General features: G+C 44.8%; 1 protein-coding gene across 1 annotated transcript; it reads left to right on the top strand.

Moving 5' to 3' along the window:
• On the top strand, positions 1-27,028 carry LOC141270565 (uncharacterized). Its single transcript, XM_073680638.1, has 7 exons — positions 1-65; positions 729-868; positions 998-1,177; positions 1,261-1,384; positions 1,468-1,565; positions 1,764-1,854; positions 25,037-27,028. Exons 2-7 carry the CDS (start codon positions 791-793, stop codon positions 25,945-25,947), a joined length of 1,482 nt encoding a protein of 493 aa, XP_073536739.1. The 5' UTR covers positions 1-65; positions 729-790; the 3' UTR covers positions 25,948-27,028.
• Positions 27,029-27,753: the final 725 nt, after the last annotated feature.

The following is a 27,753-nucleotide window of genomic DNA, read 5'->3' as shown; positions in this document are numbered from 1 at the left end:
GACCTCATCACAGGTCCTGTGCGCACAGAACAGCCATATATGTGGTGGCGGCTCTGCAGGTGGAGGTATGTGGGGATTCCCCATTATCTGGGGGGTCTTCATTAATCATTTACGATTTCCATGCCACTTTACCCCATTCCTGACCAGACACATTTTTGTTTTATTTTTTGGACATGCGGTTTAAGGAACTATTCTAAATGTTTGTGTTTGTGCTTATACTGATGTGAAAAAAATTAAAGGGGTATTCCCATCTCCAAGATCCTATCCCAATATGTAGTAGGTGATATAATAATTATATTAGCAAATACCTTCAATTAGAAATGTAGTATAATTTTTCTTATTCGCTATGTCTCTTTCCTCATGTGCAGGACATTGCAGGACCTTAGGTATCTATGGTTACGACCACTAGCAACTAACTAACTGTGACTATATCAGTGGTCATAACCATGGATACCTAAGGTCCTGCAATGCCTGCACATGAGGAAAAAGACAGTGAATCAGAATAAATGTATTACATTTCTAATTGGAGATATTTGCTAATATTATTATTATTACACCTACTGCGTATTGGGATAGGATCTTGGAGATGGGAATACCCCTTTAAGTGTCTCAGTCGATGAGTTGTGTCAGGGCTTTTTTTTGCATGATGAACTGACATTTTCATTGATACCAATTTAGGTTCCGTATGAGAGTAATTTTACCTTTCGCCTGATTTTCTTACCAATCAGGTCCTTATAATATTGAATGCTTTCCATGAATTTCTTCTGTATCTGAGAATTTCCTTTCAAGGATGGATATGGACAAAGACAAGATGGCTGAGAGGATATTACACCTCACCCTAGAGATTCTCTTCCGGCTTACTGGAGAGGTGAGAGATTCTGATGACGTCACATTACATCATTCTTATCTATGAGAATAACAGATGGACAGAACTGGAGAGGTGAGGACTCTGGAAATGTCTGTAGTGGGATTTATTAATGTGTCTCTCCATAACCAGGATTACACAGTAGTGAAGAAAACCTCTAGTGACCGCTGTCAGGACCCTGTGTCTGAGGGATGGGAAAGACCCCTAAGCTCAATCACAGGACCTCCACCTCACCCCCTGATACATGAGGACATCAATGCCCAGAAGATCCTAGAACTCACCTACAAGATGATTGAGCTGCTGACTGGAGAGGTGACACTGCTGGGAATGCTGGGACATTATACAGTAATGCTATGAAGGGATCGAGGGGATGACGTTATCATTGTATGTGTCAGGTTCCTATAAGGTGTCAGGATGTCGCTGTCTATTTCTCCATGGAGGAGTGGGAGTATTTAGAAGGACACAAAGATCTGTACGAGGACGTCATGATGGAGGACCCCCAGCCCCTCACATCACCAGGTAATAGACAGGAGTAAATACACACGGCATATAATTATCTGTATGTAAAGAATGAATTCAGTCCCTGTGTGTGTTTCCTTCAGTTCCAACCAGTAAGAGGACAACACCAGAGAGATGTCCCCATCCTCTTCTTCCTCAGGACTGTAAACAAGAAGATCCCAATGTTCCTCAGGATCATCAGGTAGATGGAGAGAAGGTGTCATGAGATCCCCCCTATGATGTGTAAACGGCTGTGAAGGTCTTGTGCTCAGTCTTGTTTTATCCACCAGTATTATATGATTTATACTTGTGTAATGAGAACAGTGGAGATGGCAGGATTAGAGCTGATCATAGATGTGACTTCTCCATCTGTCTGTGACTTTTACAATATTTATTTCAGGGTGCAGATCTGATCCATATTAATACTACAGAGACATATGTGAGGGGTGATGAGCGGTGTAAAGAGGAGAGTCCTACAGATAACCGCCCTGGTGAGTAGTAACTATTTAAAGTCACCGATTATTCTCTTGTATGTGTATAATATATACAGGTGAATCTCACTAAATTAGAATATCAACAAAAAGTTAATGTATTTCAGTTCTTCAATACAAAAAGTGAAACTCATATATAGATCAGGGGTCCTCAACTTTTTAAACAGGGGGCCAGTTCACTGTCCCTCAGACCATTGGAGGGCCGGAATATAATTTTTTTTTTTAAAAAAAAGTATGAACAAATTCCTATGCACACTGCACATATCTTATTTTGAAGTAATAAAACAATACAGGAACAAATGCAATATTTAAAATGAAGAACAAGTAAAGTTAAATCAACCAGTATTTCAATAGGTAGATAACTGTACCCAATAGGCAGCATAGGTCCCCAATAGGCAGGTAAATGTCCCCAATAGGCAGAATAGGTCCCCAATAGGCAGCATAGGTCCCTAATAGGCAGGTAAATGTCCCCAATAGGCAGCATAGGTCCTCAATGGGCAGGTAAATGTCCCCAATAGGCAGGTAAATGTCCCCAATAGGCAGCATAGGTCCTCAATGGGGAGGTAAATGTCCCCAATAGGCAGCATAGGTCCTCAGTGGGGAGGTAAATGTCCCCAATAGGCAGCATAGGTCCTCAATAAGCAGGCTGTTTCCCCCTTATAATGCCCTATGCAGGCTGTTCCCCCTTTATAATGCCCCATGCAGGATGTCACCGCCCATATAATGCCCTATGCAGGATGTCCCTTTCTCCCATCATATAATGCCCCATGCAAAATATCACTCCCCTGTCTTCATAATGCCCCATGCCGGGTGTCATCCCCCCATATAATGCCCCATGCCGGGTGTCATCCCCCATATAATGCCCCATGCCGGGTGTCATCCCCCATATAATGCCCCATGAAGGGTGTCATCCCCCATATAATGCCCCATGCATGATCTCACCCCCCATATAATGCCCCATGCTAGATGTCACCCCCCATATAATGCCCCATGCAGGATATCACTCCCCTGTCTTTATAATGCCCCATTCAGGATGTCACCCCCCCCCCTTATAATGCCCCATGCTGGATGTCACCCCCCCATATAATGCCCCATGCTGGATGTCACCCCCCCCCATATAATGCCCCATGCAGCATGTCACCCCCCCCCATATAATGCCCCATTCAGGATGTCACCCCCCCCCCATATAATGCCCCATGCAGGATATCACTCCCCTGTCGTTATAATGCCCCATTCAGGATGTCACCCCCCATATAATGCTTCATGCAGGATATCACTCCCTTGTCGTTATAATGCACCATGCAGGATATCACTCCCTTGTCGTTATAATGCACCATGCAGGATATCACCCCCCTCTCTTTTTAATGCCCCATGCAGCATGTCATTCCCCCATATAATGCCCCATGCAGGATGTCACCCTCCCCCCCCATATTATGCCCCATGCGGGATGTCACCCCTAATATTATGCCCCATGCCTCCATATATTAAAAAAATACTCACCTCACTTCTCACCTGCTGCCGCTGCTCGGGTCCGGACTCCAGCGTCGCCGGCGTCTTCCCGCTCTGCACTGCCTGTGATGGCTCAGGGGAGGGCGTGGTGGAAAGACGTCACCGCACCCTCTGACCTGAGACGTCACAGGGAGCTCACAGCAGGAAGACAGCGGATCTGCGGAGGCACGGGGAGAGGCAAGTATCCGGCTGCCGGGGCCCTGAGCAAGCGGGAGGGAGCGGGCGATGACACCGCTCTCCTCCGCCCACAGCCCGGCAGGCCGGATAAAAATCTTCTGCGGGCCGCATGTGGCCCCCGGGCCGTAGTTTGAGGACCCCTGTTCTAGATGGTGGCTCGATTCTAACGCATTGGGTATTCTAAAATATGTACGTAGTTTATTCTGTCATCCTCATTGGCGTATTTTCGCTTACGACCCATTGGAAGACAGGAAGCGTAAATCGTGATAGCCTACAGTAAAGAAGTATCTGTTCAGTGCGCTGTGACTGACAGAAGGTGTCCAGTAAACGTGAGTGAACTACATCGCGCTGTGACTGGGGGTTAAGTTCCGCGCCAATATCTCTGATTGGTCGCAGCCGGCCGCGACTAATCAGTGAAGCGGGGTGTTAAGGGGTTGTCCACTACTTTAAATTAACCCCCCCATGTATCCCCCCGGGGCCCCTAATCCCCCATCGCGTCACACTCACGTCACGTCTCTCAGGGCGCGCGGTGAATGACGGGTGTGACGCGATGGGGGATAACCCCGCCGACAACCCGTCCCTCACAGTGAGTACTGTGGTACGCGGAACAGGAGACCCCTGGCTGCAGCCGCAAATACTCGTGACGTTAGCGGAAGCAAGAGCCGGCTGCAGCCAGGGGTTACATGCTGCCTGTGCGCGGTCAGCGATAGCGCCGCGCACAGGCAGTATTGGCAACATGAGGTATTTACTAAATTCATTAGGGGCCCCGGGGGGATACATTGGGGGGTTAATTTAAAGTAGCCGCACCAATATCGCTGATTGGTCGCGGCCTGCCAGCTGCGACCAGTCAGCGAAGCGTGGTTCAAGTCCCGTGCCAATTTGCGGCCGGACTGCGCCTGTCACTGATTGGTCGCGCCAGCCGCCCGCGACCAATCAGCGACGCGGGATTTTCATAACAGATAGAATTAGACGAATATATATATATATATATATATATATATATATATATATATATATATATATATATATATATATATATATATATATATATATATATATATATATATATATATATATATATATATATACTGTAGATAGAGTCATTACAAACAGAGTGATCTATTTCAAGTGTTTATTTCTGTTAATGTTGATGATTATGGCTTACAGCCAATGAAAACACAAAAGTCGTTATCTCAATAAATTATAATAATTAACAAAAAACACCTGCAAAGGCTTCCTAAACATTTAAAAAGGTCCCTTAGTCTGTTTCAGTAGGCTCCACAATCATGGGGAAGAGTGCTGACTTGACAGATGTCCAGAAGGCAGTCATTGACACACTCCACAAGTTCCCAGAGTTCCAATTTTCATTTGGAAATCAAGGTGCCAGAGTCTGGAGGAAGAGTGGAGAGGCCACAATCCAAACTGCTTGAGGTCTAGTGTGAAGTTTCCACAATCAGTGATGGTTTGGGGAGCCATGTCATCTGCTGGTGTAGGTCCACTGTGTTTTATCAAGACCAAAGTCAGCGCAGCCGTCTACCAGGAAATTTTAGAGGATTTCATGCTTCCCTCTACCAACAAGCTTTTTGGAGATGGACATTTCATTCTTCAGCAGGACTTGGCACCTGTCCACACTGAAAAAGTACCAATACCTGGTTTAAAAACAACAGTGTCACTGTGCTTGATTGGCCAGAAAACTCGCCTGACCTTAACCCTATAGAGAATCTATGAGGTATTGTCAAGTGGAAGATGAGACACACCAGACCCAACAATGCAGACGAGCTGAAGGCTGCTATCAAAGCAACCTGGGCTTCCATAACACCTCAGCAGTGCCACAGGCTGATCGCCTCCATGCCACGCCGTATACATTGATGCAGTAATTGATGCAAAAGGAGCCCCGACCAAGTATTGAGTGCATTTACTGAACATACATTTCAGTAGGCCAACATTTCGGATCTTAAAATCATTTTTCAAGCGGTTGTTATAAAGAATTCTAATTTACTGAGATAATGACTTTTGTGTTTCCATTGGCTGTAAGCCATAATCATCAACATTAACAGAAATAAACACTTGAAATAGATCACTCTGTGTGTAATGACTCTATATAATATATGAATTTCACTTTTTGTATTGAAAAACTGAAATAAATTAACTTTTTGATGATATTCTAATTTAGTGAGATGCACCTGAATATATTATATATAATGCTGTGTCATAACTAATTCTTAACCATTAAATTAAAGCTAGGTGACAAAACTCACTAAAAAAGCACATGACCATAACTGTACTTCCTTTGTCATCTTTGTTGAGAATTAGCCTGCTCTCCTTATGTTTATTCCCAATCGCAGAAGATAAAGCATATACTGTACATAGTGAACGTCTATAAATATAGATCTTCTCCTCAAAATGAAAAAAGTCAAGTGAGTATGACTTTTTAGATGGATTATTGATCTGATGGTAAATTGCATCCAGTGACAACGAAGGCACTTTTTCATCAGCGCTTTGGATTATTGTCTTAATTGGATAATCTCTAAAGTTTTCACCCACTATTTTCCTTAAGCACTACCCATAAGGGCTTTTACACACGTCAGTATCTCCGATACGATTGGTGACAGTTTCCACATGTACCGGAGACACTAACACACACAGACCCATTAAAATCAATGGGTTTGTTCACATGTCAGTGTGTTTTCACGGACCATGTGTCCGTGTGCTCCACAGGCTGATATGTCTGTTTTTTTATGGATATACAGTCCGCAAAACGTAACACACAGATGACATCCGCGTGTCATCCGTGTGACACGTACCGGCGCCTATTCCCGCAATGTCCCTGTCTAAAAATAAGAATAAAATTCATATACTCAACTGTCCGTAGATATCCCCTGCTATAATCCTCTGACCGCTGACGCTGAGGAGATCGGGAGAATGAGCAGCTCCTGAGCTGCACTTAGTGAGTGACAGGACACAGCTCCTGAGCTCAGCTTCGGGGACCGCTCGCTGGAGCTGCTCATTCCCCCCGGCTCCTCTGTGTCAGCGGTCGCATGGATTACAGCAGGGGACATCCCCGCACAGGTGAGTATAAGGATTTTATTTTTACACAGGGACACTGTGGGAGCAGACTACCACTACCCTCATCATTGTCCCTGCTGGTGCTGAACACAGCACCAGCAGGGAACCATGATGAGTGCAGTGTTCAGCACCCGGCGCTTGGGAACAGTGCTACCTGTATCGCTGATTCCCAGGCGCTGATACGTGTGATGCGGGGGCCGCACATGGATGCAACACCTAAAACACACACGGGACACAGATATATCCAGTACCGGAAATATACGGATGTGTGAAACCGGCCTAATGCTATGTGCGCACGATGCAGATTTGAAGCATAAATTTCCTGAGCGTTTTTGCCTTTCCCTGGCAGAAAAAACGCATGTGGATTTACATGCGTTTTTGACACGTTTTTACATGCATTTTTTGAAGCGTTTTTATACATCAATGAATGATTTTTGGAGCTAAATAGTGATGAGCGAGCACTAAAATGCTCGAGTACTCGTTGCTCGGGTCGAGCAAATTGGAATACTCGGGTGCTCGACCCGAGCAACGAGCCCAATGTAAATCTATGGGAAACTCGAGCATTTTTCAGGCGGCTTCCCCCGGCGGTCTGCAGAGGACCTAAAAATTGCCCAAATCGATGGGAACAGTGCTCAAATGACATGGAAACAGCATGGGGAAGACCCCTGGAAGCATCTCTGACTCCCAGGTCACTGCTGTCAGCAACATGGTCAGAGTATTACGCCACTTTTACGGACTCACAATAAAACATACAAAAACAAAACCAAAATGGATTTTCCTGGGAAATATGTTAAGGAACATCCTTTCCAGGGTAATGACTTGTATATAAGGCAAAATAAATAACCAAAAACAAAAATACTCCTCCACAACTTGGGCTATGTTCATACGTAGCGTTTTTGATGCGTTTTTGCACTTTTGAATTGCTTTCAACCAAGACAAATGCATTCACCAGGAAATGTCATTTTAACATTTTACAACCTTATCTGGCCATGTGGTGTGTGACACATCATCAGACACATGCATACAGTGCTGAAAAGACATGGGAACAGCATGGGGAAGACCTCTGGAAGCATTTCTGACTCCCAGGTCACTGCCTAAAAGTGTGCCCATCATAAGTGATCCTTCGCGCATGCGAAGATGCCTCCCGCCATGCACCTGTTGTTGTTGCAAGTCTGCAATCACCGTCCACGTGCCACTGCAGCGTTCAGTTGTCCCTACCACATTCCTTAGAATGCAAGCGCAAGTATGCAGCCAGCCACCCACAGGCTGCAATACTATACTGCCAAATTTTTGACAGCTGCTTGCACTTGAATTGTGGCCTTTTAGGCTTGTGGAGGCTTAAGCTTTTCACAACCTCATGCTCGCGGCGGCCAGGTGTCCATACTCTGTCCCCAGCCGCCACTATATTTTCCGGTATCGCCTCCGCCTTCCACACGGATCCCACAATATTACCCATGCCCTCGCCAGTGCACTTACTGGGAAGGACCGCCTAACCACAAACACGTGAACAGGTGAATGTGGCCAGGGACGGTACGGAGCCAGTCCACAACTTTTTTTGCTAAGAGCTGTATTTAGCTCAGTGAAAGGACTGGCATAGAGGGAAACCGTATCTACCCTGCGTGTCATTTCTCCCAGGAAGTCCTGTAATTGAGCTTGTTGCAGAAGCAATGGCAGCCCGTCCAACATCAACTCGCACTTGTCGGTGGTGCTTTGACACACACACATCTTTCTTTGCACATTTAATTTCTTGAATACAAAGTTGGACAATGGCCTGATCTGTAATGCATTTTGAGAAATAACATGCATAAGCATGGCCGATCCACATTAAAAAAGCAGCCATAGAGTGTCCAGGAACCTTCCCCCACACTTTTCTTAGCCAGGGCTGCTTTTCGGCAGGGTTGGACGGGCCCACCAGAGAACCAGAGACTCCTCCGGCGGGCCCTGGCTTCTCCTTCAGAAGAGTTCATAGTGCCGAGGTGAGGCCATGATGATGATAGATGCCACCATCTGCTTAGTTTTGTTACTTGGAATGCAAGTGCAAGTATGCCGTCAGCCAGCCACCCACCCACTGGCCGCAACACTAAACTGCCAGATTTCTGGGCAGCTCTTTGCACTTGAAATATGGCCTTTTAAGCTCGTGGAGGCAGAAGCTTTTCACAACCTCATGTCGACGGCGGCCGGGTGTCCATAATCGGTCCCCAGCCGCCACTATATTTCCCGGTATCACCTCCGCCTTCCACAAGCACGGGGCCCACAACATTACCCGAGCCCTCCCCAGTGCACTTACTGGGAAGGACCACCTAACCACAAACACGTGGACAGGTGAATGTGGCCAGTGACGGTACGGAGCCAGTCCACAACTTTTTTTGCTGAGAGTTGTATTTAGCTCGGTGAAAGGACTGGCATAGAGGGAAACCGTATCTACCCTGCGTGTCATTTCTCCCAGGAAGTCCTCTAAAGCTGCTTGCACTTGAAATGTGGCCTGAACAATACTGCTGGTACTATTCTGTGGGAATTTGCTTGCCTCCTTCCAGCCTGGAATATTTCCAGCAAACTATGGTACGACGCCATGGTATTAGCACTGCCCACAGTACCAATAGCGAGGCCATCCCCAATTTCCTTCTCAGGAATTTTATTTGGTAGACTGAGTGGCTGCCCAAATACATTTTCTCACAAAGGAGCTGAAGATAGTGTGGCAGTAGGTGCAAGTTTCTCCAGCCTGTTAGATATTAGGGGGTGAACGGCAGCACATTGGATCAGTGGTTAGCACTGAAGCCTTGCAGCGCTGGGATCCTGGGTTCAAATCCCAGCAAGGACAACATATACAAGGACTTTGTATGTTCTCCCCGTGTTTGCGTGTGTTTCCTCCTCAGTAAAAAAGCAGCCATAGAGTGTCCGGGAACCTTCCCACACACTTTTCTTAGCGAGGACAATGTTTTTCAATCTGAAACAGCTTCTCAGTGGGAGTTGTACTTCATCATAGCAATATTCTTTAGCTCAGTGAAAGGACTGGCATAGAGGGAAATCGTATCTACCCCGGCTGTCATTTCTCCGTCACCAGGTTCCGCCCATTGTCACACACGACCATGCCTGGCTGTATGTTCAGCGGTGAGAGCCTGCTGCTGTGTTACAGCTTTCAACAACTCTGCAGCGCTCGGTTTGTCAATTAATCATTAAGCATGTTATCTTCAGCACAGCCTGTTGCCGCTTGGCCAAGGCAGTGCTGCAGTGCTGTCAGCTTGTGACTGATGTGGTCATTTTGGAGATGGAGGAGGAGGTGCATGAGCTGAACAATGTGATTACATTGAGGTTAAATTGGTGATGCTGTTTTTTTATACTAAAGAAAGATCCTATTGTTTTTTGGGTTTTTTTACGTTATTTTTTAAGACAAATGCATTCACCGGGAAATGTCATTTTAACATTTTACAACCTTATCTGGCAATGTGGTGTGTGACACATCATCAGACACATCCTTTTTTTATTTATGATGGAGTGACTCTGAAAGTCATAACGCCTATTTTTACAGGGACATCAGACGGCCCTTACTATTCTTAAAAGGCCAGCAGTCGGCCCTAGCTATTGTTAGAGAGCCATCAGCAGGCTATGCTTTGTTGTTCCCATTATTAACAAGTGGGTCTCCTATACTGTTATTGCGTATCCAGTGACTGCAAGGGCTGACAAAAATTTGGACGCAACCCAATACCCCTTTGAAGAGACATAGAGGAGGGTCTCAGTAAAAAAAAATGTTCCCATTATAAAGGAGCAGGTCTCCTATAGTGGTAATGCCCATGCTGTGACTGCAAGAGTTGCCAAAATTTGGAAAAAAAACCCACTAAGAATTTAAAGAAACACGGAGCAGGGCCACTGTAACAAGGTACGACATGTTCCCATTAGAAAGGAGAGGGTCTGCTATACAGTTATAGGGTATGCAGTGAGTCCAACGGCTGACAAATTTCAGGAAAAACCCCACTAAGAATTTAAAGACACATGGAGCAGTGCCACAGTAACGATAAATTCCCATTAGAAAGGAGAGAGTATCCCATAGTGTTGGCCTATGCAGTGACTGCAAGGGCTGCCAAAAATTTGGAGGCACTTCAATGCTCCTTGGAAGAGACGTGGAGGAGGGCCTCATAAAAAAAATGTTCCCATTAGAAAGGAGCGGGCCTCCTACACTTGTAATGCCCATGCACTAAGTGTATGGGCTGACAAACATTTACCCCTGGGGGGTATACATGAACATACTGTATAAAAAAAATTTTTCACGGGTATCATAAACACCCTTTAAAAAAATTATGTGGGTGTTGCATCACGGACCATGGTTACCCTGGTGATATGGTGGTGGAGGATGAGGAGAAGGAGGAGGACAAGAGCAAATAGATAAAATCAGGAAGCGTATACCCATGTGTGGGTGTGAAAAGGTTCATGGGAATACACCTCCCAAGAAAAGACACTGGATTTGAGTTTATGTTACGCTGCTATCATTCAGTGGTGTTGAAAAGTCTGGCCCAATCCAGCCCTTGTTCATTTTTATAAGAATCAGCCTGTCAGCATTTTCAGTTGACAGGCGGATGCGCTTATCAGTTATAATTCCACCAGCGGAACTAAAAACCCGCTCTGATAAAACGCTTGCGGCAGGGCAGGCCAGGACCTCCAAGGCATAGAGAGCCAGTTCATTCCACGTATCCAGCTTGGATGCCCAATAATTATAAAGCACAGAGGAATCACAGAGGACATTGGTACGGTCGGCAAGGTACTCCCTCAGCATCTTCCCAAACTTTGCACTCCTTGTGAGAGTACCCCGCGCCTCAGGGCCTGTGCGATGTGAGGATCTGAGAATACTCTCCCAGAACTTTGACATTGTTCCCCTGCCTCTGCTGGATTGAAGTTGTCTCTCTCGCCTGTACTCCTTAGTTGTCCAACGAAGTGTGCCCTCTGCCGCTAGCATTTTCAGATGGGAATTTTCTTAATAGTTCCGCAACAAGGGCCTTCTGGTACTACCCCATTTTTGTAGACCTGTCCGCCTCAGGAATAAGAGATATAAAGTTCTCCTTGTAGCATGGGTCTAGAAGTGTCACCAACCAGTAATGACTGTCACCCAAAAACTCAGCCAAGCGTGCTAGACTACTAACAGGCAAGACTTCCGTGTCCTCACCAAGAGGATGACTGACCATGCTCTCCTCCTCCTCCTCCTCTCTGTCCTCTGGCCATCCACGCTGAACAGACGGTATGACAGCTGTGCAGGTAGTACCGTCTATAGTGCTTGAAACTAGGTCCTCTCCATCCTCCTCCTCCTCCTCTTCCTCATTGTCATCCAATCCATGTTGGGATGAGATGAGGCTTGGCTGTGTGTAATCACCCTGTATGGTTCCTTTCTCCATCTCATCGTGCTCCACCTGCAATGCATCCTCTTTGATTGTGAGCAGAGAGCGTTTCCGGCGACAGAGAAGCGGGATGGTGACGCTAATTATGGCGTCATCGCTGCTCACCATTTTGGTGGAGTCCTCAAAGTTTTGGAGGATGGTACATATGTCTGACATCCATGTCCACTTCTGAGGTCTTATGTGTGGAGTCTGAACTGAATACCGACGGCCTTGTTGATGCTGGTGCTCAACAACTGCCCTCTTCTGCTCACAAATCCTTCCCAACATCTGCAGTGTAGAGTTCCAATTCGTGGGGACATCACACACCAGTCTGTGAGCCGGAAGCTGCAAACGCTGCTGAAACACTGCAAGAGCGGCGGAAGCTGTAGCTGACTTTCTAAAATGGGCACATATGCGGCGTACTTTAACAAGCAGATCCGGCAGCTCCAGGTAGGATTTGAGAAACAGCTGAACCACGAGGTTAAGCACATGGGCCAGACTTGGTACGTGTGTGAGCTCACCTCGCCTCAGAGCTGCCACCAGGTTCTGGCCATTGTCACACACGACCATGCCTGGCTGTAGGTTCAGCGGTGTGAGCCACAGATCTGCCTGCTCTTTCAGAGCTGTCCACAACTTTTCAGCATTGTGTAGTTTTTCACCTAAGCATATTAGCTTCAGCACAACCTGTTGCCGCTTGGCCGAGGCAGTGCTGCAGTGCTTCCAGCTTGTGACTGATGTAGTCATTTCGGAGATGGAGGCTGAAAAGGAGGAGGAGGATGAGGTGCAGGAGCTGTAGACCATGGGGCCAACCCTGATTGACCTAGGGCCCGCAATCCTTGGCGTCGGGAGGACGTGTTCTGTCCCAAGGTCCGACTGGGTCCCGGCTTCCACTATGTTAACCCAGTGTGCCGTTAGCAAGATGTACCGTCCCTGCCCACAAGCACTTGTCCACGTGTCCGTGGTTAGGTGGACTTTACCGGTAACTGCGTTGTTGAGAGCACGGCTAATGTTTTGGGACACGTGCTTGTGTAATGCGTGGACGGCACACTGGGAGAAATAGTGGCGACTGGGGACAGAGTACCGAGGGATGGCCGCCGCCATCAGGTTGCGGAATGCTTCCGTCTCCACAAGCCTAAAAGGCAACATTTCGAGCGCAAGCAGTCGTGAAATGTGAGAATTTAGTAGTGTGGACTGTGGGGCCTTGGCTGCATATTTGCGCTTGCTTTCCAAGGACTGGGGTAGGGACAACTGAATGCTGCGCTGGGACAAGGACATGGACGTGCTTCTGTTATGATCTGCAACAAGAACTAAGGCAAGATAGGGGACAGCTGTCCCTACAGTAAGACTAAGCTGAATCCCTACGATGTAGCGGGCTGCCTGTTCCTTGTGAACAGACCCACCTTCGTCCTCGGCTAGTCTGAACTAAGACCTATAGAAATAAGGGAGGGGTCCCTAAAAGTACTAAGGACTGGGACAAAAATGGGACACCTCCTAATCAGAAGTTGTTGCAGAACACAAAAGACAAATTGCCAAAAAGTACTAGAGGTCCAAGAGGACCAAGCGAACTGACAGAGAAAGGCACCGAAGCTCCAGGCTAGCAATACAGTCAAACAACACTGAAGTCCAGCAAAGCCATAAGGGCGGAGCTGGAATATATAGGCAGATGGTCACGTGACCACAAAACACAAGATAGAACCCGCCTGTTAGTTTTTTCTAACAGTACCCCCTCTTTTATGAGGATCCTCCAGGCCCAGGCCTATCCAGAAACTTCCTGTGGAAAGCTTTAACAAGCCTAGGAGCAGAGACATTATCCGTCCTTACCCAGGAGTTGTCTTACAGAAGACAAGATACTGTAATCTCCCTGTATGCCATCTAGAATTCAAGATACGCGAAATTTCATATTTGCCGTCTTCCACCACAGGAGGAACTGTGACAGTGACGTCCCTATCAGGTACGTCAGCCTTTTTCAACAAGGAAACATGAAACACAGGATTAATCTTCCAGGAAGTAGGGACATCCAACCTAACAGCAGACTGGTTAACAACCTGAAGCACTTTAAATAGACCCACAAACTTAGGACCCAGTTTTTTAGAGGGAATTATCAACCGCAGGTTCTTCGAGGACAACCAAACCATGTCACCCACAGTAAACAAAACCTCTTTACGTTTCCTGTCAAAATACTTCTTGGACTTTTTGTTAGCCTCTTGAAGGTTACAACGTACATTAGTCCAAACTCTCTCCAAATCACCGGAAAAATTCTCCTCCTCCGGCACCACCGACCCCAATTTGGAAAACGAACCAAAAGACGGATGTCTCCCAGTACAACAAAAGAAAGGAGAACACCCAGCAGAAGAGGATGTATGATTGTTAAGAGCAAATTCTGCGAGAGGCAGAAACTCAGACCACACCTCTTGATTGTCCGCAACAAAGCAACGCAAAAATTGTTCTACATCCTGGTTCTTTCTTTCAGTCTGTTCATTAGACTCAGGATGATAACCAGACGAAAATGACAAATGGACTCCCAACCTGTCACAAAAAGCGTGCCAAAAGCGAGCCACAAACTGAGGTCCTCTATCAGAAACAATATCCGTGGTAACGCAATGGAGCTTGACAATCTCCTTAACAAACGCCTTGGCGAGTGTCTTGGCGCAGGGCAACTTAATGAATTGAACAAAATGACACATCTTACTAAAACAGTCCACGACCACCCAGATGGCAGTGAAACCCTCGGACACAGGAAGATCAGTAATAAAATCCATAGTGAGATGCGTCGAAGGCGCACTAGGAACCTCCAGAGGGCAAATCAACCCCGCAGCAGGAGTATGTGAAGCCTTTGACCTAGCGCACACAGTACACAGTACACTGACGCACCCACTTGATGACTTCCTTCTGCCATCCAGGCCACCAAAAACTGCGACTGATCAGTCTCTTAGTCTCCGAAATTCCTGGATGACCTGCCAACAGAGACTCATGACACTCCACAAACAAATCTCTCCTAAAGGCTCTAGGCACGAACAACCTCCCATGGGGAGTGTTAGATGGAGCATCATCTTGAGCTTTCAGAATCCCATTCTCCACAACGGAGTTCAAAGCTGCCACCACAACTCCCTTCTGTAAAATGCTCTCCTCCTCCTCGATACCGACCGTAGGAGAGAAGCTGCGAGATAAAGCATCGGCTTTAACATTCTTAGTACCAGGGATATAGGTAACAGAAAAATGAAACCGAGAAAAAAAAAGTGCCCACCTAGCTTGACGGGCGTTCAAGCGCTTGGCAGCATCCAGATAGATCAAATTCTTATGATCTGTGAAAACCTGAATAGGAAATCTAGCGCCTTCCAAAAAACGATGCCAATGTTCAAATGCTAGTTTAATAGCCAGCAACTCCCGATTTCCAACATCATAAGTCAGTTCGGTTTCCGAAAATTTTTTCGAAAAGAAGGCACAAGGATGTACTCCACCCTTGTTCTCCTGAGACAAAACTGCTCCGACCCCCACCGATGAAGCATCGACTTCGACCAAAAAAGGCTTGGTCTCATCAGGCTGCATAAGGATAGGGGCAGAACTGAACCTCTCTTTGAGATACTCAAACGCTTCAATGCCCTCAGTAGTCCACTGGACCGTATTCGCACCTTTCCTGGTGAGATTGGTTAGAGGTTTAACAATTACAGAAAAATTCTTAATGAATTTCCTGTAATAATTGGCAAAACCCAAAAATCTCTGTATAGATTTCAAACCAATAGGCCTAGGCCATTCTTGCACAGCCTGAACCTTCACAGGGTCCATCTCAAAGCCCTCGCTGGAGACAATGTAGCCCAAAAAAATAATTTTCTGCACAGCAAACTCACATTTCTCCAGCTTAGCAAAGAGTGAATTATCACTCAATAACTGAAAAACTTCACGTACACTCTGCCAATGGAACCTACTGGAGTGTTAAAAGCAGTTTTCCATTCATCACCCTCCTTCACACGTAACAAATTGTATGCCCCCCGGAGATCAATTTTGGAGAACCACTTGGCTCCCACTAACTGGTTAAATAAGTCAGGAATTAACGGTAATGGGTAAGAATTGCGTACGGTAATCTTATTAATTTCACGAAAATCCAGACATGGACCTAAAACGCCGTCCTTTTTTTTAACAAAGAAGAATCCAATTGCCACAGGCGACTTAGAAGGTCTACTGTGACCAGCAGCCAGGCTAGTCTGTATGTGCTCCTCCAAGGCCTTTCTTTCAGGGATAGTCAGATTAAACAAGCGACTTTTGGGAAGAGTAGTACCCGGAACAAACTCAATGGCGCAATCATAATCCCTATGAGGAGGTAAAACTTGCGACTCCTCCTCCGGAAAAACCCTCCAAAAATCTTGAATAGGTACAGGTAATTCCATTTTTTCCACAGTCGCAATGCAACCATTACAACATTTATCATAGCACTTCGGACTACAAGACTTAATCACATTAGTAGACCAGTCCAATAAAGGATTGTGCAGTTTTAACCAAGGCAATCCTAGAACAACTGGAGAGGGTAAATTATCCAAAACAACCAAGTCCAAAATTTCTTGGTGAACTCCATTGATAGTTAGAGGAAATGCAGCAGTCTTGTGAGTAATACATTTCAAAGGAGTGTTATCAATTGCAACCACAGAAATAGGTGATGACAAAGGTTTGGATTTCAATTTAAGGTTTTCCAAAAACCCTTTATCAATCACATTAAGTGTTGAACCACAGTCCACAAATACCTGAAATTCAATCAAATCTCCCTGCAGAGTAGTACTCCCAGAAAGAAATACTCCTGCAGAGCGTAAACAAGCTATACGGGCGTAACTGAACTTTTTTTTCTTTACTTAAACGACGCTCACAATACTTAATCAAATGGTCACCTTTACCACAATAAAAACACAATCCCTCGGCGAATCTCCGGTCTTTTTCCTGAGAGCGGAGTGACATTCCCCCAACCTCCATCGGTTCCCCACCGTCAGAGCAGATTTTCTGGGGACTAGGACCTGACATTACAGGAGTCTTTACCTCATTGAGCCTGCACCTCAGTCTCCTGTCTATACGAACAGCTAACTGCATAGCTTCCTGCAGAGTCTCAGGTGCAGGGAATGTTAGCAAATCATTAACCCTTTCACTCAGACCAGCAAGAAATAAACATCTCAGTGCCGAATCATTCCACTTAACTTCTGAAGCCCATCTCCTGAAGTGTGTGCAATAATTTTCAACATCATCAGACCCCTGATTCAAACGTCTAAGTTCTGATTCAGCAGATGAGATTCGATCAGGATAGTCATATAATAGCCGCATAGCAGAAAAAAAATCTTCAACAGAACTTAAACACGGATCATTAGGCTGGAGAGAAAAGGCCCAACCCTGTGGTTCTTTGCGCAAAAGTGAGATAATAAAACCAATGCGCTGTGATTCATTCCCAGAGGATTTTGGAATCAAACGAAAATATAACAAACAAGCATTTTTAAAGGAAAAAAAATCTTTCTGTTTACCATAAAAAACATCAGGCAGTCCTAACTTGGGTTCGACAAAATGCGCTCCAGGTCAGCTACTCACATGTTGCTGAAGCTCGGCCACCTCCAGAGACAATCCCTGCAGGCGTTGAGCCAACTCCTGGACGGAAACCATACTGATCCCCAAATTTCTTTCCTTTTAGTTTTTTTTGGGCTTGACTTACTGTTATGATCTGCAACAAAAACTAAGGAAAGATAGGGGAAAGCTGTCCCTACAGTAAGACTAAGCTGAATCCCTATGATTTAGCGGGCTGCCTGTTCCTTGTGAACAGACCCGACTTCGTTGTTGGCTAGTCTGAATGAAGACCTATAGAAATAAGGGAGGGGTCCCTAAAAGTACTAAGGACTAGGACAAAAATGGGACACTTCCTAAACAGAAGTTGTTGCAGAACACAAAAGACAAACTGACAAAATGTACTAGAGGTCCAAGAGGACCAAGCGAACTAACAGAGAAAGGCACCGAAGCACCAGGCTAGCAATACAGTCAAACAACACTGAAGTTCAGCAAAGCCATAAGGGCGGAGCTGGAATATATAGGTCACGTGACCACAAAACACAAGATAGAAAAAAGTAACAGGAGGGTTCTAACAGCTTCCTGATGCTGCTACTTGAGAGTGCGCAACGACAGATGCAGGGCAGGAGGCTTCTTCGCATGCACCATGGACAGGGGATTGACTTGCATGCACAACAGCGGAAGAAGCAATGGTGCCACCCGCAGACACTATTCCTGGACCCTGGGGTTCGGCCCACAAAGTCGGGTGCTTTGCTGCCATGTGCCTGATCATGCTGGTGGTAGTCAGGCTGGTCGTTTTGCCACCCCTGCTCATGCTGGCCTGGCAGGTGGTGCAAATGGCCTTTTTGGGGTTATCGGCAGTCTTTAAAAAACAACCAGACTCGGGAAGACCTAACAGTTGTACTGGTAACTTCCTTCGTGTTGGTGTTACGGGGAACGGTTGCCTGCCTTCTGTCTGCGGCCACCACACTAATTCTTCAACCCTTTTGGGGTGCTCTGCCTCCCTCCCCCTGTGTGCTGCTGTCCTCGCTCTGCATGTCCTCCTGCCAGGTTGAGTCAGTTACTCATCATCCACCTCTTGTGACACTTTCCAACCGTCGCCTTCGTGTGACCGTGGCTGCTCAAATATTTGGGCATCGCTACATGCAATCTCCTCTTGTCCCGCTTCAAGTGGACCGGGCGACAGGCCCGAATCTATAAATGGAAAAGTGAACAGCTCTTCAGAGTGTCCAAGTGTGGGATCAGTTCTCTGGGTACTCGGCATGGTGGGAGGAAGGAGGATCAGGGTGAGGAATATGCGGTCCAGACTCATGGCTACTGAGACATGACCGTGTGGAAGACAGGGTGGTGGTGGTGGCGGCTAGGTGGCTGGAAGCATTATCCGCTATCCAACCAACAACGTTTTGACACTGCTCTGGGTTCAATAGTGGTGTGCTGCGGTCCTCTAGAAATTGGGACAGGAAGGTCAGGCGAGAAGATGTGGGTGTTTGTTGTGACACAATTTCAGCTTGCCCACGCCCCTTATCCTTGGCCTCTGCATGCACCATTACCATCACATCCAGTTCCCCGTCCCTTTCCACGTGCCTTGCCCATTTTAAATGGAGGACAGTATCTTCCACACTCACTACAAATGACTGAGTTTTGAGCGAACTTATATGTGATCCGTTTGACGGAGAAAACAGAGTTTTAAATACCTGACCTGTAAGTAAGTAGTTTGAACAGCAAACTGCGGTGAATTGCTTCAATGACACACTAAAGGAAATTTTTAATAGAAATGGCAGTATTTTCTGACAACGTATATGTGATCTGTTTGACAGAGAAAACACAGTTTTAAATAGCTGGATTTCTAGCGCTCTAATATGGAAAGGACCTGACTGTATTCTACAGTGTCAACAAGCAAATGGCATGGAAAAAATGGTGTTCTCTGGATTGCTTTTTAAGCAAATAATGAGGATTAAGATCCAAAAAAAAGTATTCCTGGCCCCTGAGACCTGGGCCTTTGTATAGAAATATCTAACAGCAGCAGAAGGCAGAATTGGAATGGAGCCACTTGTTCTATATGCACTGCAGTCTGCTATATACACCGCCTGCCTATACACCCTGCCTGCCTGATATCTCTGCAGATGGATTAGTCCTCAGAAGGACTGTTTGTTAAGATGGATATGTGTAATGTACGGTTTTTCTGCCTACACTACCTAATACACGATCAAATCTCTCCCTGACACAGCAGCAGCTCTCCCTACTCTGTCTGATCCGGAGTGACTGTGACGAGCATGGCGGCGCCATGTCAGATATAGACCTGATGATGCTGTGCGGCCAGCCAGTCACTGTAATGCCCACAACCAACATGGCTACAGCATTACAGTGCATGGCAGGCAATTCCTGCATGTTCATTGGCTCTCTAAAGAGCGCCAAACATGCAGGGAGGAGACCCGAGTTTCCGCCCGAGCAACCCAGAAATACTTGGTGAGCGCCAAGCATCTCGAGCAGTGAGATGCTCGGCGAGCACCGAGCAGTAGCAAGCATGCTCGCTCATCACTAGAGCTAAATTAAGTTATTTGGGACATTGCTTAAGCTCTTGGATTACCATAAGAACTGGGGTTAGTATTTTGGTTAACTTTAAATGATTAAAGAATGGGTCTGTTGTATTTCAAATAAAGTGTTTACACTGTGTCTGTGTGTTTATTTAACTCTTTACTTTAATTAAGTTTGGTCATGAAAAGGTCTGATTGACACCTTGTCATCACCAAACAAAAGAGCTAGTCCCATTCACCCAATCTTCATTAGCATTTCTATTCATGTAATTTATGCGACTGCTGTGAGCTGTTAATTTTAGCCTGGGAAGGTGCCATTAGGCAAACATTTTCCCTTGTCATAATTAACATCTCACAGCTGGTTCGTTAGCCGCTACGTCCCCCCGATCAGCACTCAGCGGCACTTTGGACACAACATATTTATGTTGCGTACAAAACGCGATGTTCTAATGCTCCACTTTTGTTGTCGATACATGTGAATCCACCACATATAATGACACTTCAATCGGTCAAAATCTGCAGCGGAGACTAGCGTGTCCGCTACTGAAATTGAAATACTGCTGGTGAGTTTGGGTACGTGGCCACGGTCAGGAGCCGCTGCAGGTTTGACACTGCATGTTTATACATTGTCAGACCCGCAGCGTCCAGATGTTATGGAATTGTGGATGGGATCTCTAGAAATCACATGTCCACTATGCGTGCATCTGAGGCTGCGAATAACCCGTGGACACTGACATGTGGCGCGTCTTTCAGGACCGCAGCATGTCAAATTCTCTTGCGGAGTCGCTAGTCTGCGCAACAGAAATTTGACCACTAGAATGTCTTGAATGCAGTAAATCCGCATGTTTCAGTGAACATGTGGATTTACCTCCGTTCAATAGAATGCAACGTTTTGAATGCAGAAAAAATATGCATCCAAAGCGTTGCTACGTCCGGATTGTTGGCACAGAGCCGCAAATTAAAAAAAAAAAAAATGGCGTGGGTTCCCGAGTCATTTTTATAACCAGCATAGGGAAAGCCGAGGTCTGATATTAGTAGCCAAGGAAGGGGCCATTAGCCAAAAATGTACCCTGGCTATTAATATCAGCCCACAGCTGTTTGTTTAGCTTTTATGGCTTGATTACAGGGGGACCCCAGAAACAGATTGACGTGGGGGTCCCCCTATAAAATCTAACCAGAAAAGGCTAAACAGGCTGCTGCGGGCTGATATTAATAGCCAGGGAAGGGGCCATGAATACTAGCCACCTCTGCGGCTAATAATATCACCCCTCAGCAGTCCTAGAAATGGCGCATCCATAAGATGCGCCAAATCTGGCTCTTAGCCTCGCTCTTCCCACTGCCCTGTAGCAGTGGGGCAATGGGGTTGGGGTTCACATCAGCCTTGTATTGGCGGATGACGTGAAGCCCAGGTTAGTAATGGAGGGCATCTATAAGACGCCCCCAGTAGTAACCGCATAGTAAAGTGGTTGGCGCTTTTTCAATTAAAGACATGGCCAGAATAAAGTATTTTAATTAAATAAAACTCACGGTTCTACAATTTTTTTTATTACCCGCCTCCGCGATGCCCTCGATCTCCTGAATAAAAACGTAAAAAAACAAACAAACATATCCCTCACCTGTCTGCTGTCAATGACGCAGTCCACGTACCGCCAAGTGTCCCGCGGCGATCTGGGTCACTTCTACAGCAGTGACATCAGCCATCACAGATGTCACTGCTGTAGAAGACAGCAATGTACACTGACAGGGGTGTAAAATCACCCCCTGTCAGTGTACATTGCTGCGGGAGTTCACTGGGGTCGGTAATCAGCTTATAGTCACGTGATCAGTGCCGGCAGCGATCAGCTGATGGTCGCATGACCATCAGGTGATAGCAGACGTCACTGATCAGCTGATGTGACCATCAGGTGATCGGTGATGTCAGCGCAGGTCCTGGCAGCGAAGTACACTGTTGGGAGCTAGCCTGCTCCCAGCAGTGTACCGCTGGCTGCCCGGCTGAAGACATCGCCACCGGGGGCTGCCGGACAGGTCAGTATACAGGTTTATTTTTTTATTTTTACTGGAAAGAGCAGATTACAGCTGTTATCAGCCAGAGCGGAGGTCGGAAGAGAGGAGTAATAGTCTCCTCTCCCAACTCGGGTACCACCCGCAGTGCGATTCAGGCGCGATTTTGCGCCTATGGATTTTCATTGAAACGCAGCAAATCCACATGTACATGCTGGTTTGCTGCGATTCAATGCAAGTCAGTGGGCGTGGCGGAATCGTGCAATAAATGGTCCTGCTTCTTTTTTTGCTGCAATGGTAATCCGGAGCGGAAATTTCCTCATCATGTGCACAGCACATGTGGCTTACCATTGCTATTCATGGCAGACCTATTAACAAGCGGTTTTAATGCATTTCCACTTTGGAAAAGCCTCAGCGGAAACACATTAAAACCACATTGTGTGCACATACCCTAAAACTGGTTTCTTTTTTGGATTTTTCGTTCAGGTGTAAAATCGTACAAGCAGTTTTCCCTCCCTATTGAGGTATGTTTCTCCTCTCTCAGGCATTTTGACTTTCCAGAAACTCATGACCACACCACTACTTATTCCCTCCCTCTGATTGTAGTTGATTGAGGCTTTCGGATTTTTTTCTTTTCGAAGCATGAATTTCAATGAGTGTAGTAAAAATGATGATAATAATTTTGAATGGCTCCTTCTTGAACAGTCTGTAAACCAATGAAGGAGGAAGTGAATGGTTTCTTCTTATTTTGCTTGAGGCTTTCTGTTCAGTGAGACACTCTCTCTCTCTCTCCCACGTGGGTTTCTCGTAAATCAAATTACCAGTGATGAACTTTTTTATATATGTTAAACTTTTTATGCAGCAGTATTTGGTGTTTTATTCTACATATTTTTTAGTTAAATCCAGGAGTGGACTGTAAATGTATTTTTTTAAAAAAAGAATAGTTCTAAAGCTATGGCTTCTTTGTACATGACCATACCACCCTTCTTTGCTAAAGTTCGGCTGTCTGGGGGGGTGTTGAAACAGACACACATCACATAGTACCGTTTAATCTATAGGTGACTTTATGATTCTCAACTGAACAATTTACTAGAAAGAGGGTGGTAACCGGCAGATTGGGTGGAGAACATTCTGAAACCCTTGGTGAGGCGTACACTCAGCTATATCCAGGTCACCATGGATATTCTCTGTAGATTTTCAGCCCTGGGCCCACTTCCGGAGGACATAATACTAGCCACCATGGATTTAGAGTCTCTATTCCACCATTCCTGATGAGGATGGTATTGTGGAATGCAAATATTTCCTTCAAAAAAACAATCTTGCTACAGAAACAACTCTGCAATTTATCGGGTTTGTGCTTCATCACAACTATTTTTCCTTTGGGAAAAATTAATACCAACAATGTATGGGCAGCTCCATGGGAAGCAAAATGTCCCCACAATATGCTAACCTATTTATGGCTAAACTAGAGGAGGAGTTTTTGTCATCTTGCTCTATTAAACCTCTAGAATACTTCCGCTACATTGATGATCTGCTAATAATCTGGACAGGCTCAAAAGATGATCTGCTTACCTTCCACCATAACTTCAACAAGTTCCACCCAACCATCAAGCTCACCCTCAATTTCTCAAAGTCCCAAATACATTTTCTGGACACGACCATATATATCAAAGACAACACTATACAAACATCAATTTACCATAAGCCCACAGGACGTCCAGCATATTTTAGATGGAACAGCTTTCATCCAAGATGCACAAAAAAATACATAATCTATAGTCAAGCTATGTGGAGAATTGGAATCTGTTCAGACAGTAAAGACATAAAACAGCAGCTGCTATCACTGAGGAATACATTCCTACAACAAGGATACCATCCACTGATAATAGATAAACAGATCCATAGAGCTACAAGGATCCCATGAAGCAGCATCCTGGATTACAGACAGAGGGAGGATGACAAAAGGGTACCTCTTGTGGTCACATACAACCCCCACATGAGCATCCTGAGGAAAATTGGTGCACATCTCAAACCCATATTCCACAAACACCACAAACTGAAAGAAATATTTCCAGAACTACCACTTCTCTCCTACAAAGAGCCCCCTAATTTAAGCAATCTCATTGTCAGAAGTGTCCTCTCTTCACAATCAGTGATGAGCACATTTCCATGTAACAATTAAAAATGCAAAACATGTACCCACATATTACCATCAAATACAGTCTGTATACCTAACACAAATCAGGACTTCAAGTTCATGGATCTCTTTCTTGCACATCCTCCAATGTGGTGTACATGATACTATGTACAAGGTGCTCTGGAGGCAACTATATTTTGGAAACCATACAAAAACTACAAACAAGGATGAATCTACACAGACACACAATCAGAAATGGACTTGACACGCCTGTGGGAAAACACTTCTCTGGACCTGGACAGTGTATGACAAATTTAAAAGTCTTATTACTAAAAGGTAATTTTAAGGACGACAGAGAAAGAAGAATTTGGGAATTCAAACTGATAAGGATGTTCAATTCTTTGACAATAGGACTCAATTTAACACCTGGGTTTATGACTCACTACATGGATACAATTTACACCTTCGACAGATGTACTCCAGATAACTAAGAGAACATTCCCACTGCCTCTCCATTTGTAACAAAATCCCTAATTTGATTTCCTTGGCTTATCTTTAGGAGGTATCACCCCCTCCTCCTCATGAACAAATGTCCTGTTGTAATATTTCTTAAATGTTGTTCTCTTGTCTTATTAATTCATTGCCTTGAGAAGGAGCTTCTGTGCTCTGAAATCTTGCAAATAACTATTTTGTTGTGGTTAGCCAATAAAGGTATCACTCCGAGAATACTTTTGTCTTCTTTAGGCATAAATGTATTTACATAGGATGCTGAATTAAACGCAAGTCAAAAAAATCTATGTTTGATAATTAAAAAACTGTATAATTTCAAAGTCACATATTTCAAAAATAATAAAATTGTGTTTTATTCTTAGCAGATAACTATACTTGGAGACCAAAAGGACATCAAATATCTTCCGATTTCAAGGCAGGTGATCATGAAAGCACACATAATACAAATGAAGAGCACTCCATTATCCCATATATACACTCAGCCCTTCAAAGCAAAGACTTATCATCTGATCCTTTTCAACTGGTCCTATCTTCTGATTCATTGCAGATTGTAAAACAAAATCATAGCGCTCATATAGGAATTAAGCCACATTCAAGTTCAGAATGTGGGAAATACTTGAACCACGAATCCAATCTTGTTACACATCAGCAAATTCACTTAGCAGAGAAGCCACATTCATGTTCAGAATGTGGGAAATGCTTCAACCGTGAATCAGATTTTGTTAAACACCAGCAAAGTCACACAGTGAAAAAGCCATTTTCATGTTCGGAATGTGGAAAATGTTTTAATCGGAAATCATATCTTGTTGAGCATCAAAGAATTCACACAGGAGAGAAGCCATTTTCATGTTCTGAATGTGGGAAGTTTTTTAACCAGAAGTCAGTTTTGGTTATGCATCAGAGAAGTCACACAGGAGAAAAGCCATTTTCATGCTCAGAATGTGGCAAATCTTTTACCAAGAAATCACATTTTGAAACACATCAGAGAGGTCACACAGGGGAGAAGCCATTTTCATGTTCTGAGTGTGGGAAATTTTTTAACCGGAAATCAGTTTTGGTTACGCATCAGAGAAGTCACACAGGAGTGAAGCCGTATTCATGTTCAGAATGTGGGAAATATTTTACCCAGAAATCAAATCTTGCTATACATCAAAGAATTCACACAGGGGAGAAGCCATATTCATGTTCTGAATGTGGGAAATCTTATTCTCAAAAATCACATCTTAATAAACATCTGAGGAATCACGGAGTGAAGAAACCTTTTTTTATGTAGCGCATGTGGAAACATCTTCAACCATAACTCAGATCTAATTGTGCATCAAAGATCTTGAGTGAAAAATGCCATAATGTCGAGAATGTGAGAAATATTTTATCCACAAATCACTTTGTAGACATCAAAGAACTCATATATATATATATATATATATATATATATATATATATATATATATATATATAACTAGTGTATACTTAATAACCATATCTTAAAGGGGTTGTGCCACTTTTATTCTGACCAATTTCATATTAATGCTCTTCCACACAAATTTACAGTCATTAAAAAAACATGTTTTTTTGGGTCTGTTTTTAATGCCCTGGATTAAAATGATTGACCGCAAAGTATATTTTAGGCCACACACATAACAAGCAGTTTCTTCCTTGGACTCTTGAGCTGAATATGTATCTTCCATAACGGAAATTCATGTCCCAGTTACCGACACTGGAATCAGCATTAGCAATACTGCATGAGATATTCACTACACGTGACATAAGAAATAACTACTTCATGATGAGGACGATATCTTCATTTTTTTACTACAGCTCTTTAAAAATATTTAGTCAGAGGCCGTCACTGATTACATTATCACCAGCCGCCTATATGAATGTTTATTTATATGGGTGAGTCGAGAGACAGAGCCGTCAGCCGAATGATCGTTCAGCTAACAGTTATCTAATGTGCATGGGGCCATTAGTATTACCCTGACAGGCAGGGATAATACACCGCACTACAGTAGTGCAGTGCATCACCTGAGCAATATCATTGGTTTCCATGTTGTATGAGTGTTGAAGAAAGTTTAAAGAAAGGTTTAAAGTGAAAAAATATCACAGTTTTAGGAAAAACAGAAAGAAAACATCCCCAATCTTGATGAAGACAGAGAGAAGATATCCTCTACATCTGAGTTACCCGAAAGACAGTATCCTTTATTTTATCTGAGGCAGAAAAACATAGATAGAGCCGCCTCCATCTTATCTCACAAGAAAAATACACTGCTCAAAAAAATAATGGGAACACTCAAATAACACATCCTAGATCTGAATGAATGAAATATTCTCATTGAATACTTTGTTCTGTACAAAGTTGAATGTGCTGACAACAAAATCACACAAAAATCATCAATGGAAATCAAATTTATTAACCAATGGAGGCCTGGATTTGGAGTCACCCCCAAAATTAAAGTGGAACAACACACTACAGGCTGATCCAACTTTGATGTAATGTCCTTAAAACAAGTTAAAATGAGGCTCAGTATTATGTGTGACATCCACGTGCCTGTATGACCTCCCTACAATGCCTGGGCATGCTCCTGATGAGGTTGCGGATGGTCTCCTGTGGGATCTCCTCCCAGACCTGGACTAAAGCATCCGCCAACTCCTGGACAGTCTGTGGTGTAACGTGACGTTAGTGGATGGAGCGAGACATGATGTCCCAGATGTGCTCAATCGGATTCAGGTCTGGGGAACGGGCGGGCCAGTCTTCAATGCCTTAATCTTGCAGGAACTGCTGACACACTGCAGCCACATGAGGTCTGGAATTGTCCTGCATTAGGAGGAACCTAGGGCCAACCACACCAGCATATGGTCTCACAAGGGGTCTGAGGATCTCACCTCGGTACCTAATGGCAGTCAGGCTACCTCTGGCAAGCACATGGAGGGCTGTGTGGCCCTCCAAAGAAATGCCACCCCACACCATTACTGACCCACTGCCAAACCGGTCATGCTGAAGGATGTTGCAGGCTGCAGATCGCTCTCCACGGCATCTCCAGACTCTGTCACGTCTGTCACATGTGCTCAGTGTGAACCT

This window comes from Phyllobates terribilis, unplaced genomic scaffold (genome assembly GCF_046119375.1).
Source record: "Phyllobates terribilis strain yellow unplaced genomic scaffold, ASM4611937v1 Scaffold_5__5_contigs__length_657084704, whole genome shotgun sequence".
Lineage (NCBI taxonomy): Eukaryota > Metazoa > Chordata > Amphibia > Anura > Dendrobatidae > Phyllobates > Phyllobates terribilis.
This window is presented reverse-complemented; position numbering and strand designations above follow the sequence as displayed.

Coding starts and splice junctions, on each gene's coding strand:
- LOC141270565 (XM_073680638.1), top strand. CDS start 791: ATGGATATGGACAAAGACAAGATGGCTGAGAGGATATTACACCTCACC. Junction 1,566..1,763: donor ATGTTCCTCAGGATCATCAG/GTAGATGGAGAG, acceptor TATTTATTTCAG/GGTGCAGATCTGATCCATAT. Junction 1,855..25,036: donor TCCTACAGATAACCGCCCTG/GTGAGTAGTAAC, acceptor TTTTATTCTTAG/CAGATAACTATACTTGGAGA.